Consider the following 15,878-nt stretch of genomic DNA (forward strand, 5'->3'; position numbering starts at 1 on the left):
AGGTAATTTTCTGGTTTCCTTTAATAATCATCAATACATTATGTACAAAGCCAGCCAAATAATACCCTACTGACCAAGGAAATCCTAAAATGTATTTTAAGTCATTAAAATAGCTAAAGATTACATCAGGTATTTAACAGAAAAACACCATAGAGAAATACTAGAAGTGACAAAACATTAAGAGTGGATCCTCCAAAGCCCTGATCAGTTTGTCTTCTCAATGGAGACACCTGGTCAGTCTGCCCATCACTACAAAAACAGCTGACCATCATATTACTGACATCTGTGTGTGTGCGCACCAAGGGTAGTCCTAGCAGTTCACTCACAGGTTAAAATGTCACTAAAGGAACCGTGAGCTGGTAATTTAATCACTGAACACAAAAACTAAACACAAAAAGTTTAACATTAGAAAGGGTCGACAAAACTTTGAAAGTGTGTTCCTTCTTTCATTTATCTTCAGTCATTGTCCAGACAGCTGTCTGACCAACGTGTAGAAGCTAGGAGTAACCACACTGTACACTCCAATCTGTCCAATGGGTCGTCACTAGCTTCCATAGCCACAAAGTCATAATTATGGCTAAACCCCACCCATTTGTACAATTTCTTCTTCAAATTTGATTTGAAACATACTCCTAACCTTAACATTATGCCTAATCCTAAATGAAGACCAAAAAGCTAATTTATATAGCCAATTTTTACTTTGTAGCTTTGGAATCCGACCGTGGCTTTGGAAGCATGTGGAAACCCAGACAACTAGAGCACTGATGGGAGGGGCTGGGGGGGGAATGATTGTCCAGGGAAAAGGGGCTGGCAGTATCTGACGGTGTTCCTTCTCTGTAACCACAACAACCCGCACTTCTGTCCGCCCGGTGATGATTCCATGGGGAGCCTTTCGCCTCATGTGATCCGCCCCAAATAAAAGTTACTGCGGAATAAAGAGAAAAGTCTAAGTTACAATGTCATCACTCTGCTCATCATGCATCTAATGTGTGTGAATGTTGGGTGAATGTTAGGATAAAGGTTGGTAGTTCTTACACTGAGGAAGCTCTTGCCGCGTGGCTTCCTGTCCTCATCTTCGTCATCAGACACGTGTGGCTTCGCTATGGCCATCTCCTCTTTACTCGCCGCTATCATCTTACATTTCTAAACACATATACACACAGATTGATTTTAAAAACATACACAAATCATTGTGATGTGAACAGCCAGAGTAGTACAAAAGAACCCTCCCAAAAAACAGTCTAGTCTTCTGTTTTTTACCTCAAATACCCAACTACATAAACCAAAGACTAGGAGTCTGAACTAAAGTTTAATGCTTGCTGTAATCCATATAGGGAGTCTACATACACAATGCATTAAGTAGATCTTTGATAAAACATACATTGCAAGTGAAGCCTCTTGTAAGTCTTACCTCAGTGAGCTCCTTGATGCTGTAGATGTTGGCCTGCTGAGTCACCTTCCTCTTCACCTCCTCTATGTGGTCCAGGTTGAGGGGGGGAAGGGTTGTTTGGGGAGCCTGGCTAGGAGGGGGCTTGTTGGTGATGGTGGGGAGGGGGGCCATCTGGGGCTTGTTGGTGATAGTGGGGAGGGGGGCCATCTGGGGCATGTTTGACATCTGGGCCATGTTGGTGAGGGCTGCAGTCATGGTGGCAGCTTTCATACTGGCCATGGCAGCACTCATGGCCATATTGGACATATTGCCCATATTAGGCATATTCATATTGGGCATATTCATATTCATATTGGGCATATTCATATTCATGTTGGGCATGTTCATGTTGGGCATGTTCATGTTGGGCATGTTCATGTTGGGCATGTGCATGTTGGGCATGTGCATGTTGGGCATGTGCATGTTGGGCATGTGCATGTTGGGCATGTGCATGTTCATGTTGGGCATATTGGGCATGCCCATGCCGGGCATGTTGAGAGGCAACGGCAGGGGAAGTGGCAGATTCAGGGGAGTTGGGGCTGGGTTGGGCAGGGGCAGCTGGAGGATGGCCTTGGGTCTCAGACTCTCTGGGATGGGCACACCTGCTTTAGCACACATGGCTGCTGCATTGGCCTTCGCTATCTCCAGGAGCTGGTCTTTGTCTGTGAATAGAGAAAGGGGAGAGGAAAYAGAGAGGAGGGAACAGACATCTGTCAACAGCCGGAATTTCAGACTACCTTCTCAGACCTAATCTGTTCTAAGGTGACTACAACAGCCACCATTAAACTGAGGGTATTAAACAATAACAGTACATTGGATATTATACCCAGGGTTGGGTAGTAACGAATTACATGTAACCGGGATTACGTAATCCGATAACAAAAATTAAGTAATTGATCAACTCTGATTAATTTTGAAAAGCATATACGGCTGATTACTTTTGGGATTATATTCTAATATCAAGAGGAAAATGTTATTAAAACTCGTCGCTGTCATTTAGCACACCATCAAGACTTCTCACATGCTCTCAGAGATTKTATTGATCGCCCATCAAGGGTGGACAGCTTCTTTTGTGATTGAATTAATAGATAAGGCTTCCAAAACATTTACAACTGGCCCACTGGTCAATCACACTCATCTGGACCTGTTTCCCAAACTCTGTCCTGAGGTCTCCCCTGGGGGAACGTTTTGGTTTTTGCTCTAGCACTACACAGCTGATTCAAATAACCAACTCATCATCAATCTTTGACTARTTGAATCAGCTGTCAGAAACCAAAATGTGCACGCTGGGGAGACCCCAGGACAGAGTTTGGGAAACCCTGATCTGGACAAGAGTTCCTGATTGCTGCTTTGAAACAGTGCAGTTTCACTCTCTGCCTCTCCTTTGTGAAATGCTTTCTGATTTCTGAATATTTCGAAATGTAGGCCTAATCGCAGGGAAAACACAGTATCGAAAGCAACCACCATTGTTACTGAAGAGAAAAGGGTCCCAGCTTTCTAGTCTGAACTGAATTTAATATTGAACAAAGGGCACTCACTTCAGTCATTCAATGTGGGTGCATAAACCTATACATAAAATGTACTGATATACAGTGCCTTCAGAAAGGATATACAACTCAACTTTTCCCACATTTTGTTGTGTTACAAAGTGGGATTAAAATGAATTTAATTGTCAACAATCTACACAAAATACACAAAAAAWTTGAACATTTGTAAAAAATAAAAATAATATTTAAAAAAGATGTATGAAAAATAAGACACGAATATTTCTTGATTCGGTAAGTATTCAACCCCCTGTGTCAATACATTTTAGAATCACCTTTGGCAGAGATTAAAGCTGTGAGTCTTTCCGGGTAAGTCTAAGAGTTTTGCACACCTGGGTTGTAAAAAATGTGTGAGTGTCCATATTTCATTTACTATTCCATTTAACCCATATGAACATCTTTGCAAGGCATTGGAAAACCTCTGTGGTCTTTGTGGTTGAATCTTTGTTTGAAATTCACTGCTCAACTCAGGGACGTTACAGATAATTAATTGTATGAGTGGGGTAAAAAGATGAGTTAGTCAATAAAAAAATCATGTTACACACTATTGCACACAGAGGGAGTCCATGCAACTAGAGAACGTATTTAGGTTGAATACTTATAGAGTCAAGACATTTCAGCTTGTGTTATTTTTTTAAGTAAAAAATTCTAAAAACATAATTCCACTTTGACATTAGGGGGTATTGTGTGTAGTAGGGCAGTGACTAAAAATCTAAATTGAATCCATTTTAAATTTAGGCTGAAACAACAAAATGTAGAAACAGTCAAGGAGTGTACATTTCTTAAGGCACCGCATATTATTTTATTTCACCTTTATTTAACCAGGTAGGCCAGTTGAGAACAAGTTCTCATTTACAACTGCGACCTGGCCAATATAAAGCAAAGCAGTGCAACGAAAACAACAGAGTTACACAAACAAACGTAGACAATAACACAATAGAAAAATCTTTATACAGTGTGTGCAAATGTAGAAGATTAGGAAGGTGAGGCAATAAATAGGCCATAGAGGCGAAATAAATACAATTTAGCATTAACACTGGAGTGATAGATGTGCAGATGATGATGTGCAAGTAGAGATACTGGGGTGCAAAAGAGCAAGAAGATAAATAACAATATGGGAATGAGGTCGTTGGGTGTGCTATTTACAGATGGGTTGTGTACAGCTCTGACAGCTGATGCTTAAAGTTAGACAGGGAGATAAGACTCCAGCTTCAGTGATTTTTGCAATTCMTTCTAGTCATTGGCAGCAGAGAACTGGAAGGAAAGGCAGCCAAAGGAAGTGTTGGCTTTGGGGATGACCAGTGAAATATACCTGCTGGAGCAAGTGCTACAGGTGGGTGTTGCTATGGTGACCAGTGAGCTGAGATAAGGCGGGGCTTTACCTAGCAAAGACTTATAGATGACCTGGAGCCAGTGGGTTTGGCGACGAGTATGTAGCGAGGACCAGCCAACGAGAGCATACAGGTRACAGTGGTGGGTAGTATATTGGGCTTTGGTGACAAAACAGATGGCACTGATAGACTCCATCCAATTTGCTGAGTAGAGTGTTGGAGGATATTTTGTAAATGACATCGCCGAAGTCAAGAATCGGTAGGATAGTCAGTTTTACAAAGCAGCATGAGTGAAGGAGGCTTTGTTGCGAAATAGAAAGCCGATTCTCGACTTAATTTTGAATTGGAGATGCTTAATGTGAGTCTGGAAGGAGAGTTTACAGTCTAACTGGACACCTAGGTATTTGTAGTTGTCCACATATTTTAAGTCGGAATTGTCCAGAGTAGTGATGCTAGACGGGCGGGCGGGCGTGGGCAGCAGTCGGTTGAAGAGCATGCATTTAGTTTTACTAGCATTTACAAGCAGTTGGAGGCCACGGAAGGAGTGTTGTGTGGCATTGAAGGGCCAGATGTATACAGAATGTTGTCGTCTGCGTAGAGGTGGATCAGAGAATCACCAGCAGAAAGAGCGACATTGATATATACAGAGAAAAAAGTCGGCCTGAGAATTGAACCCTGTGGCACCCCCATAGAGACTGCCAGAGGTCCGAACAACAGGCCCTCCGATTTGACACACTGAACTCTGTCTGAGGGGTGGTTGGTGAAACAGGTGAGGCAGTCATTTGAAAAACCAAGGATATTGAGTCTGCCGATAAGAATGCGGTGATTGACAGAGTCGAAAGCCTTGGCCAGGTTGATGAAGACGGCTGCACAGTACTGTATTTTATTGATGGAGATTATGATATCGTTTAGGACCTTGAGCGTGGCTGAGGTGCACCCATGACCAGCTCGGAAACCAGATTGCATAGTGGAGAAGGTACGGTTGGATTCGAAATGGTCGGTGATCTGTTTGTTAACTTGGCTTTCGAAGATTTTAGAAAGGCAGGGCAGGATGGATATAGGTCTATAACAGTTTGGGTCTAGAGAGTCTCCCCCTTTGAAGAGGGGGATGACCGCGGCAGCTTTCCAATCTTTGGGGATCTCAGACGATACGAAAGAGGTTGAACAGACTAATAATAGCGGTTGAAACAATTTTGGTGGATAATTTTAGAAAGAGAGGGTCCAGATTGTCTAGCCATGCTGATTTTTAGGGATCCAGATTTTGCAGCTCTTTCAGAACATTAGCTGTCTGGATTTGGGTTAAGGAGAAGCAAGGGGGGCTTGGGCATGTTGTTGCGGGGGTGCAGAGCTGTTGTCCGGGGTGGGGGTAGCCAGGTGGAAAGCATGGCCAGCCTTAGAAAAATGCTTATTGAAATTCTCGATAATCGTAGATTTATCTGTGGTGACAGTGTTTCCTAGCCTCAGTGCAGTGGGCAGCTGGGAGGAGGTGCTCTTATTCTCCATGGACTTTACAGTGTCACCAACATTTTTGGGAATTAGTGCTACAGGATGCAAATTTCTGTTTGAAAAAGCTAGCCTTAGCTTTCCTAACTGACTGTGTGGTTCCTGACTTCCCTGAAAAGTTGCATATTGCGGGGGCTATTCGATGCTAATGCAGAACGCCACAGGATGTTTTTGTGCTGGTCAAGGGCAGTCAAGTCTGGGATGAACCAAGGGCTATATCTGTTCTTAGTTTWWAAAAAATTGAATGGGGCTTGCTTATTTAAGATGGTGAGGAAAGCACTTTTAAAGAGCAACCAGGCATCCTCTACTGACGGGATGAGGTCAATATCCTTCCAGGATACCCAGGCCAGGTCGATTATAAAGGCATGCTCGCTGAAGTGTTTAGGGAGCGTTTGACAGTGATGAGGGGTGGTCGTTTGACCGCGGACCCATTACGGACACAGGCAAAAAGGCAGTGATCGCTGAGATCCTGGTTGAAGACGGCAGAGATGTATTAAGAGGGCAAGTTGGTCAGGATGACATCCAAGAGGGTGCCCATGGTTACGGATTTAGCGTTTAGTGTTCCTTGATAATTTGTGTGAGACTGAGGGCATCTAGCTTAGTTTGAAGGACGGCCGTGGTGTTGAGCATATCCCAGTTTAGGTCACCTAACAGTACGAACTCTGAAGATAGATTTGTGGGCAATCAATTCACATATGGTGTCCAGGGCACAGCTGGGGGCTGAGGGGGGTCTATAACAAGCAGCAACAGTGAGACAATGTTTCTGGAAAGGCGGATTTTTAAAAGTAGAAGCTCGAATTGTTTGGGCACAGACCTGGATAGCATGACAGAACTCTGCAGGCTATCTCTGCAGTAGATTGCAACTCCACCCCCTTTGGCAGTTCTATCTTGTCGGAAAATGTAGTTGGGGGTGGAAATTTCCGGATTTTTGGTGGCCTTCCTAAACCACGATTCAGACACGGCTAGGACATCAGGGTTGGTGGAGTGTGCTAAAGCAGTGAATAAAACAAACGTAGGGAGGAGGCTTCTGATGTTAACATGGTCCCGTGTGGCTCAGTTGGTAGAGCATGGCGCTTGCAACGCCAGGGTTGTGGGTTCATTCCCCACGGGGGGACCAGGATGAATATGTATGAACTTTCCAATTTGTAAGTCGCTCTGGATAAGAGCGTCTGCTAAATGACTTAAATGTAAATGTAAAACATGCATGAAACCAAGGCTTTTACGATTACAGAAGTCAACAAATGAGAGCGCCTGGGGGAATGGGAGTGGTGCTGGGGGCTGCAGGGCCTGGGTTAATCTCTACATCACCAGAGGAACAGAGGAGTAGTAGGATAAGGGTACGGCTAAAGGCTATAAGAACTTGTCGTCTAGTGCGTTCGGAACAGAGAGTAAAAGGAGCAGATTTCTGGGCGTCGCTACTACATCAACTACATGGCTATCTATCAGTAATAATGACCTTTATTTAGTTAGGAAACTAGCTAGTCACTTCATCAGTTGTGGAATTAGCCCCAAATTAATTAACTAATTATGTGATATTAGTGCCCCAAAAGATTGACAAATTAATGTATATTTATAAAAAAGAAAAAATATATACTTTTCTTTTAAAGAATCTGGAACCCTATTTTGATAGAAAAAGAATAATTGCCTAGTTGTCAAACCACACATTCATGACAATCACTGATTTAAGCAAGACTTTATAAGACGATTGAAACTGAAACGTTTTACACGGAGTACTGTGACTATGCTCTTGCACATAAAATAGAACATGTGAATTCCAGGTTTTTTAAGCTATGCTCCCACACTAGTTCCAATTTGGAAATGGAATTCAACAATATAAAATATGTATTGAACTTATTAGAAAATTCATTTATTTGCCCGACAACAGATTATTATCCTGAAACAGTCTGAAATGGCACAGGAATGCCCGTCTGTGTGTGTTGTGCGGTGCGCACATGTGTAGTCTACACTGTGTAGCCGTTAGCGATAATGCTAATGACAACAGTCTACTGGTAAATTGAAAGCCGTTCCCAAAAACCTTCTCAATTAAATGTTAAGAAAGCAGCCAATGCCTACCTGGCAGAATGATATGATTATTTGCATAAATCAAGTTAATTTATTTAGCCAACTCGGCAATCACATGAGCGCTACAGAAACACTGCTAACCAAACAATGGTCTCTGGCTGGCGGACTTGCATTAACTTCTCTAGTGTAGGGGGCAGCATTCGGAATTTTAGATGAAAAGCATGCTCAAATTAAACTGCCTGCTTCCCGGGCCCAGAAGATATAATATGCAGTTTCCAAAACTGTTAAAATAGTGTCTGTGAGTATAACAGAACTGATTTGACAGAATCCATTCGGGAAGTTGTTTTTTTCTATTTAATGCCATGACAGTATCTGTTGACTTAGGACTCAAATTGTAGTTCATATGCCTTCCACTAGATGTCAACAGTCTTTAGAAATTGTTTCAGGCTTGTATTCTGAAAAAGGAGGAATGAAGAGCAGTCTGAATGAGTGGACCCTAAAGTGTCACAGAGCTTTTTCATGCGCGCGACCGAGAGAGTGCCTTTCTTGTTTACCTTTTATATTGACGACGTTGTCGTCCTGCTGAAATATTATCGATTATTTAAGCTAAAAACATCCTGAGGATTGAATATAAACATTGTTTGACATGTTTCTATGAACTTTACGGATACAAATTGGATTTTTTGTCTGCCTGTTTGGCTGCGTTTGAGCCTGTGGATTACTGAAGAAAACACAAACAAAGAGGTTTTTGGATATAAAGAGACTTTATCGAACAAAAGGAACCTTTATTGAGTTAATGAATGTCTGCTGAGTTCAACCATATGAAGATCAAAGGTATGAGATTCATTTTATCTCTATTTCTGACTAGTGTAACTCTTCTACTTGGCTGGTTACTGTTTGTAATGATTTGTCTGCTGGGTTATGTTCTCAAATAATCGTAAGGTATGCTTTCGCCGTAAAGCATTTTTTATATCTGACACCGCGGTTGGATTCACAAGAAGTTCATCTTTAAACCTATGTAAAATATGTTTTGTTTTCTGAATTTTTATAATTAGTATTTCTGTATTTGAATTTGGCACCCAGCAGTTTCACTGGCTGTTGAAGAGGTGGGACGCTAATGTCTCATGTACCCAAGAGAGGTTAAAGGACTACTACACCCACAATTTAAATTATAATTTTTTTTTTTAACAAAACAAACCTGAGAAAAACAAAACGAAGAATACTGAATATTGGAAAAAACTGAACTAAAATCAGGCAACTAAATCAGGCAAAAAAATTAATCCAATTTTATAGGCCCCTAAGTGTTAGAAGTTAAAGTAAACCACAAGTAATCAATGTAAATCGATTGTTACTATTTTGAGTATTCCAAAGAATTACCTTACTGATTACTTTATTTTTCATGCAACTAATCACTAACCGATTACATGTTTCAATTAATCCGCCCAACCCTGATTATATATAGGTGTAGTCTTACCCAGCTCAGTGAGACGAGGAGGGGTCTTGCTGGCACTGCGGCGGCCTCGAGATGTGGAACGGCGCTTGCGGAGGATGAGGATTGGGGAGTGGCTTGGTTCCCGTTTCCATCGGTCGCGTCGGTCAAACGAGCGATTCCGCATGACGGGCCGACGCCGCCGCGACCCGGAGCGGGACCTTCTCCTCCGGCCTGGAGAGCGAGACTTGGAGCGTTTGCTCCTGTCTGCGGACTTGGACCTCTTCCTTCTGGCCGGGGAGCGGGACTTCGAGCGCTTGGTCCTGGTTCTGGACTTGGAACGTGACTTCCTGCGCCGTACCGGTGACTTAGACCGTGATCTCCTGCGCCGGGCTGGACTTCTGGATTTAGACCTCTTCTTCCGTTTGGTAGGCGGGGAGACAGACTTCCTTTTCCTGGCTGMGGACTTGGAACGTCTCCTTCTGGAGGCAGACTTGGACTGAGAGGGAGAGATGGACTTGGACCGGGAGCACCTCCATGAGGGAGAGGTGGACATCTTCCTACCGGCAGGTGATCGGGACTTCCTAGTAGGAGACGCTGACGTTGAGGACTGCCGTTGTTTTGAAAATGTCTTCTTAATGGGAGATTTAGAAGGTGAGGACCTGGAGCGGCGATCAGCAGGAACAGTCTCTGGTGAAACAGACCTGGAGGTAGCATGCTCATCTGGCTCTTCTTCAGAGGAGCTTGTTGGGCTTCTTGCCACCTTTGGCTCTTCTTCTGCGGAGTCATGGTCTTCAGATGGAATCTCAGAGGTTCTCTCTTCAGCATGCCCAGCCACTGGCTTACCCTGTGTGGTAGATCTGGAGGCAGCAGCCAAAGTGAAGGGCTTCCAGGGCTCTGCTGCAGCTACAGCTTCCCCAACAGGCTTAGTCGACGCTTCATTATTCACAGTCGTGTCTGCAGTATGCTCGTCAGCCATTTTTGGAGACTTTAGGTCCTTGGCAGTAGACCTGGATCTTGAGCGTTCTGGGGATACGCTCTCAGATTGCCTGTCGCTTGAGACAGACTTGGATTTGTCGCTGATGGGTGATTTTGACATTGAACGCTTGTTTATTTTCTGGGATTTGGATTTAGGATGAGACTTGGACTGGTTAKGCGGCGATAGGGATCGTGATGTTGATGGTTTACTGCGTCCTGGGGATCTGGACTTTGTCCTGCTCCGCTTCGGTGATCTAGAACGTATTTTCTTGACTGGTGACCTGGATATCCTGCGGCTCCGGGAGCGGGACTTGTTGTCCTTGCCCCGTGGGGATTTGGACCGTGAGCCTTTCCTGTTCCTCTTCAGGATCACGACGGAGCGGGAACGAGTTCGCCTGCCTCTCCTGACCGGAGACCGGGACCGTCGTGTCCTTGGGGGGGACCTCTTTCTGCGAGACGGGGAGCTGCTCTGGGAATGCCGTCCTCTCCTCATGGACCGGGAGCGATGGAGCCGTCTAGATCTGGAGCGTGAACGGCGAGTCTGCCTCACAGGCGAGCGGGACCACGGACGCCTACCTCGACGAGGGGGGGGGGTTCTGGTCCTCGACCTTCTGACACAGCCATGTGACCTGGACTCAGACCGCCGCCCTCGTCTGGGAGATGGAGACAGTTTGCGTCCTCTCCTAGGGGATTTAGACAGAGACTTGCGGCCTCTCCTAGGGGACAAAGGAGAGGACTTGCGCCCTCTCCTAGGGGACAGAGAAGGGGACAACTTGCGCCCTCTCCTAGGGGACAGAGAAGGGGACAACTTGCGCCCTCGTCTAGGGGACAGAGGAGACAACTTGCGCCCTCGTCTAGGGGACAGAGGAGACAACTTGCGCCCTCGTCTAGGGGACAGAGGAGACAACTTGCGCCCTCGTCTAGGGACAGAGGAGACAACTTGCGGCCCTCGTCTAGGGGACAGAGAGCAACTTGCGCCCTCGTCTAGGGGACAGAGGAGACAACTTGCGCCCTCGTCTAGGGGAAAAGGAGACAACTTGCGCCTCTCGTCTAGGGGACAAAGAGACAACTTGCGCTCCTTCGTCTAGGGGACACAGAAGGAGACTTGCGTCCTCTCCAAGGGGACAGAGAGAATGACTTGCGTCCTCTCCTGGGGGACAGAGGAGACATACGTCGTCTCTTAGGGGACAGAGAAGGGAACTTGCATCCCTCTTGGGGGACATTGCGTCCTCTTCCTGGGGGAACAGAGAAGGGGACTTGCGTCCTACTCCTGGGGGACAGAGAAGGGGACTTGCGTCCTCTCCTGGGGGACAGAGAAGGGGACTTGCGTCCTCTCCTGGGGGACAGAGAAGGGGACTTGTGTCCTCTCCTGGGGGACAGAGAAGGGGACTCGTGTCCTCTCCTGGGGGACAGAGAAGGGGACTTGCGTCTTGTCCTTTTGGGGGACTTGGACTGCTTCCTCTTGGGAGTCATGCTTTTTGAGCCAGATCGAGACCTGCCCCTGCCAGACACAGGCTGACCAGACAATCGCGCGGGGCTTCGTGAACGACTGCGACTTGATCTGGACCGCTTCGGGCTTGGCGAACGACTAAGACTCGATCTAGCCAGCTTAGTGTCTGTCAGCGACCCTGACCTTGACCTGGAGGGAGCCTTGTTCTTCACCTTTGACCTCTGCTCTGGGTTGGTTTCCTCCTTCTGGCCATCCTGCTTGGGGATGATGTCAGGAAGCTCCTGGGTGTGGCTGAAGCTCCCGTCGCTCCGTGGATCTTCCGGCTTTATGACAGAGACGGTTTGGTTCTCCCTGTTAGCAGGTGGAACCTTCTCTTCTGCCTTTCCTCCTGCATCCGCAGACTCATTATCTGAGGGTTGACACATCACTTTCAGAGATTCCTCTTTTTGGGCCAAAGTTATGCATAGGGAGGGAACTCTCTCCTCTTGCCTGGCCTTAGACTGCATGGGAACAGCCTGCACTACCATGCCAGCTGGCTTCCCCTCAGATTCAGAATCTGTTCCTGACATAGATTCGCTCTCTGATAGTGAGTGTGAAGAAGAGTTCTTCTCCTGCTTTTCTTCCCCTTTTCTCCTCCTTTTTCTCTTCTTTTTCCCAGCATGTCTTTTGTGTTTTCTGGCTTTAGCATCACCTTCTACCTCAGGTATAGCTGTGTGGACAGGTACACAAGCATCAGTAAAAACAAATCACTTTGCATCGGTTTGTTTCCTACACCCGGCCCAAACTCCTTACCTGTGATCAAGTCCTTTGTTGCCTCCTCTTTCGTGTCTACTCCTGTATCGGAGGCCACTGGGCCAGCACTCCTCAAGCTAAAAACAGAAAATATATTGATTATAGCAGCAAATATAATGAATACTATAATCAGAATTGTCCCAATGGTATAGAGCCAAACAAACAAGAGCCTGTTGGATTTACATTTCTGCTGCTTTAACTCCTATATTCCAGTGTGGAAACCATCTAGAGGTGACCAGGCAACACGCTGTTCTGCCCAGCACGTGGCTGCATTCAGTACATAAAAACGTAATAGAACGTTCAATTGAACAGAAACGATGCTGTACTGAAGTCAGTTAAAAAAAACAGGGAGGGGTTGGGTTGTAGCTTCAAAATGCACCTCTTCCCTTTAAATACATAAATCATTGCTCCAAGCCACACCCCGGCACACCCACCAAACGGAGCAAACGTATCTGTTCAAGAACATACAAGGTTTTGGGGAAATGTGTCATTCAGTACAAGCCGTTCCGCAAAGTAGCAAACATTCAAGCAAACTGAACGCAGCCCTTGTCTGGTTGTAATGGGCGGAATCTAGCAGAGTTATGGTTCTCATGGGATGAGTCAAACCATGTTCTGGTTCTAATGGGAGGAGCCTCACCCTGCTCTGGTTCTGATTGCCGGCTTTTCTACGTCGGACTCTGCGGCCGACTCTGAGCTTGTCTCTCGCTCTCCCTTGCCACGTTTCTTCTTCTTCTTCTTGCTCTTGTGTTTTTTGTGCTTCTTGTTCTTCTTCTGCGGCGTCTCGCTTCCTTCCTTTGCAGATGTTTCCTCCAGAGTGTGTTCTTGCTCTGCAGCCTCGTCCCCGCCTGCACAGATTAACCAATTACATTCCTCATTTAAAGATTATACTACCACATTCTTTAGTCACAGATTAACCAATCACATTTCTTTGTTATGATAGATTCGGAATATGGGGAGTTCACATGGACAACGTGTGAAATCAATTCCTAATGAAAGGGTGGCCAGGCAGAGGCATGGCAACCTCTGGTGTGTGTGTCATTGGCATATCATGATCTAGCCAATCCAGCATCATAGCTAGTTTATGTTTGAGGTTGAGCCGATGGTCTATTGAAAGCATGGTAAAGAAACCTTCAACAAACCTTTACTTGCGCATACTTCCTTAATTTGGAAGTATGCTAATTGTTAAGAATACTCAGAAAAATATTGAATCCACAGAAAGAGGATATCTTCTTAATATCTTTCTGAATATTTCCTTGTTTTTCAGAGTTCCACCAGCAACCACAAACATCATTTTATAATTCACTGGTACCTTCCAAATGATAATCAAGTAAAGGTCAGTTGAAAATGTCTCAGTCCATGAATTTCCCAAATTTAGGTATAACCATCTGTGTGAGAATAACTATCCCTCACATTACAGGGATATTTCTGCAAATCATGATCACAAACCTGGCTGAGTGTCAACTGCACACTCCATTTTATCAGCTCTGTGGGGGTGATTGATGGCCTAAAAACCGCTGGCCCCTGGCAGTCCACTGTTCTCTTGGCCCTCAGTCACTATTGGGAAAAACAGAGCAGGCCACCAGGGCACTCAGTTTGTTTCAGAATGTCAAGACAATACAGATTAATTACATGAAATACTAACGTTACCGTTAAAAAAAACTGCTATGAGTGTCCACAGGGTTACACTAAGTATAGGTACACAACAAAAATAAAAACACACTCTCTGCAGCAGCATTACATAACCAATGACCCACTTACAGAGGCAGGCAACCGTTTTGTAATCGCCCATCTCAACTGGCAATAACACTTGATAGTTAACCAGGCAGATTACTGGCTACGATTTAGCTAAGCTAACTAAATAGCAACCAAAGTAGTTAAGTAACGTCAGCTCGCTAGTGCTACCTAGTTAACTTCATATAGCTAGCGTAACTCGTTAATGCTMTCTAGTTATCAACAAGGGTCCAACAACAAGTTAGCTAGCTTTAGCTTAACTACTTTTAATAATTGTGTGAAAATTAAAATGCAATCTGGCTAGCCACTTCAGGTTAGCTAACAAAGACACGCCGTAATCAGCACCCGGCCTCACTCGACAAACGTTAGCCAGCTTGCTAGCCGTCTGTAGATTATTTGTCTTCACTCATCTAAAAAAAAATATATTTATCTGTAGACAACCGATAGTTGTTGTATAACACACATTTACATCGTTTTCTTACCTAGCTATGTCTCAAATGCCTTGAATTTAAATTATTAGATACTCCAGGAAAGCCTGTTGTATGGCAGTCGCCATCTTCCTAGGACGCCATGACAGTTTGGGGGACCCCGTAATCCCAGAATGCCCTGCTGGGCGGCAAATTGCGAGCGGAAATTATCTCCATGACAACTCAGAGGTGACAAGCCCTCTGCATTTAACATAAAAATCTTTTTTTTATTTTTATAAACACATCTACTACTTAATCTTCTTTATGTTTTTATATCAGATGCATAGAAAACAGGGGCCATAGAAATATAAACTTGACCTAATCACTTTAGCTTGAGACAAGTAGTAAGGTTTTTTTCTCTACAAGCCCAAGGGTTAGTGGTATCACATATCCTTGGGTTTGYGACGTTCCTACCCTAAACGCTAACCCGAGACTTAACCCATACCTGAACCTTAACCCTTATGTAACCATTTTACATTTAAACTTAAATGGGGTAGGGTTCCAAGGATCTCTGATAGCAAGGACCCAGCTTCTAGTCCTAAAAAAACTAATGAGTTACCTCTGGTTCATTCAGCCATTCCTATTAGAAAATGAATGGAAAAATAATAGAGTTTTGGGATAAACGCTGAGTATAAACTCTGAGGTTAATTTAGGTTGAGGAGATCTTATACGGTTTGTTCTATGAGATAATATCAGTCAGTTAACGTGACCTTTATGAAAAATGAAYCCTTTATGTGCTTTTTAAAATGACATAAATGCTTCAAATTTCACAAAAAGTGATGTTAGCTGATGAGATTTTCTCATAGAACAAAACGTATAAGATCTCCTAAGCCATTGTTTACCACAGACCTTATTTTCTGCGTTTATCCAAAAACCCTACCAAAAAAATCCATTACTTTCCCCATATAGGCTTTGTCCAACGAACGAGTTAGTGCCTACAAAAAGATGACATAACGATCGCTCTCTATTGCATTGGAGCAGGGGGCAGAGTAAAAAGACATGCAGCAGGTCGTGCGATACAGTCCCCGTCAAAAACAKAATATTTGATTAGTAGAGCAGAGACCCTACCGAGTATTCCACCCCGCTTTGGCTGGGAATGAAAGTAAGGTTTTTTCTTGACTGCACCATTGATTGGAGGCAATGGCAGGGGTGGGGTAAAAAGCCAGCAGCAGGTGGTGCAACACAGATCCCCTAAAAACGAA

At 44.6% G+C, this 15,878-nt stretch overlaps 1 protein-coding gene across 1 annotated transcript; it reads right to left on the reverse strand.

The window, feature by feature from the left end:
* Positions 1–3: 3 nt before the first annotated feature.
* Positions 4–14,819, reverse strand: sona (SON DNA and RNA binding protein a). The gene is made up of 10 exons (XM_070437724.1): positions 14,692–14,819; positions 13,925–14,032; positions 13,116–13,323; positions 12,479–12,555; positions 11,505–12,395; positions 11,307–11,467; positions 9,304–11,272; positions 1,412–2,091; positions 1,036–1,143; positions 4–925 (listed from the first exon to the last, which is right to left on the reverse strand). Exons 2-10 carry the CDS (start codon positions 13,950–13,952, stop codon positions 923–925), a joined length of 4,125 nt encoding a protein of 1,374 aa, XP_070293825.1. The 5' UTR covers positions 13,953–14,032; positions 14,692–14,819; the 3' UTR covers positions 4–922.
* Positions 14,820–15,878: the final 1,059 nt, after the last annotated feature.

The sequence above is a fragment of the Salvelinus sp. IW2-2015 genome, linkage group LG36 (assembly GCF_002910315.2).
Source record: "Salvelinus sp. IW2-2015 linkage group LG36, ASM291031v2, whole genome shotgun sequence".
In the NCBI taxonomy this organism is placed as follows: domain Eukaryota; kingdom Metazoa; phylum Chordata; class Actinopteri; order Salmoniformes; family Salmonidae; genus Salvelinus; species Salvelinus sp. IW2-2015.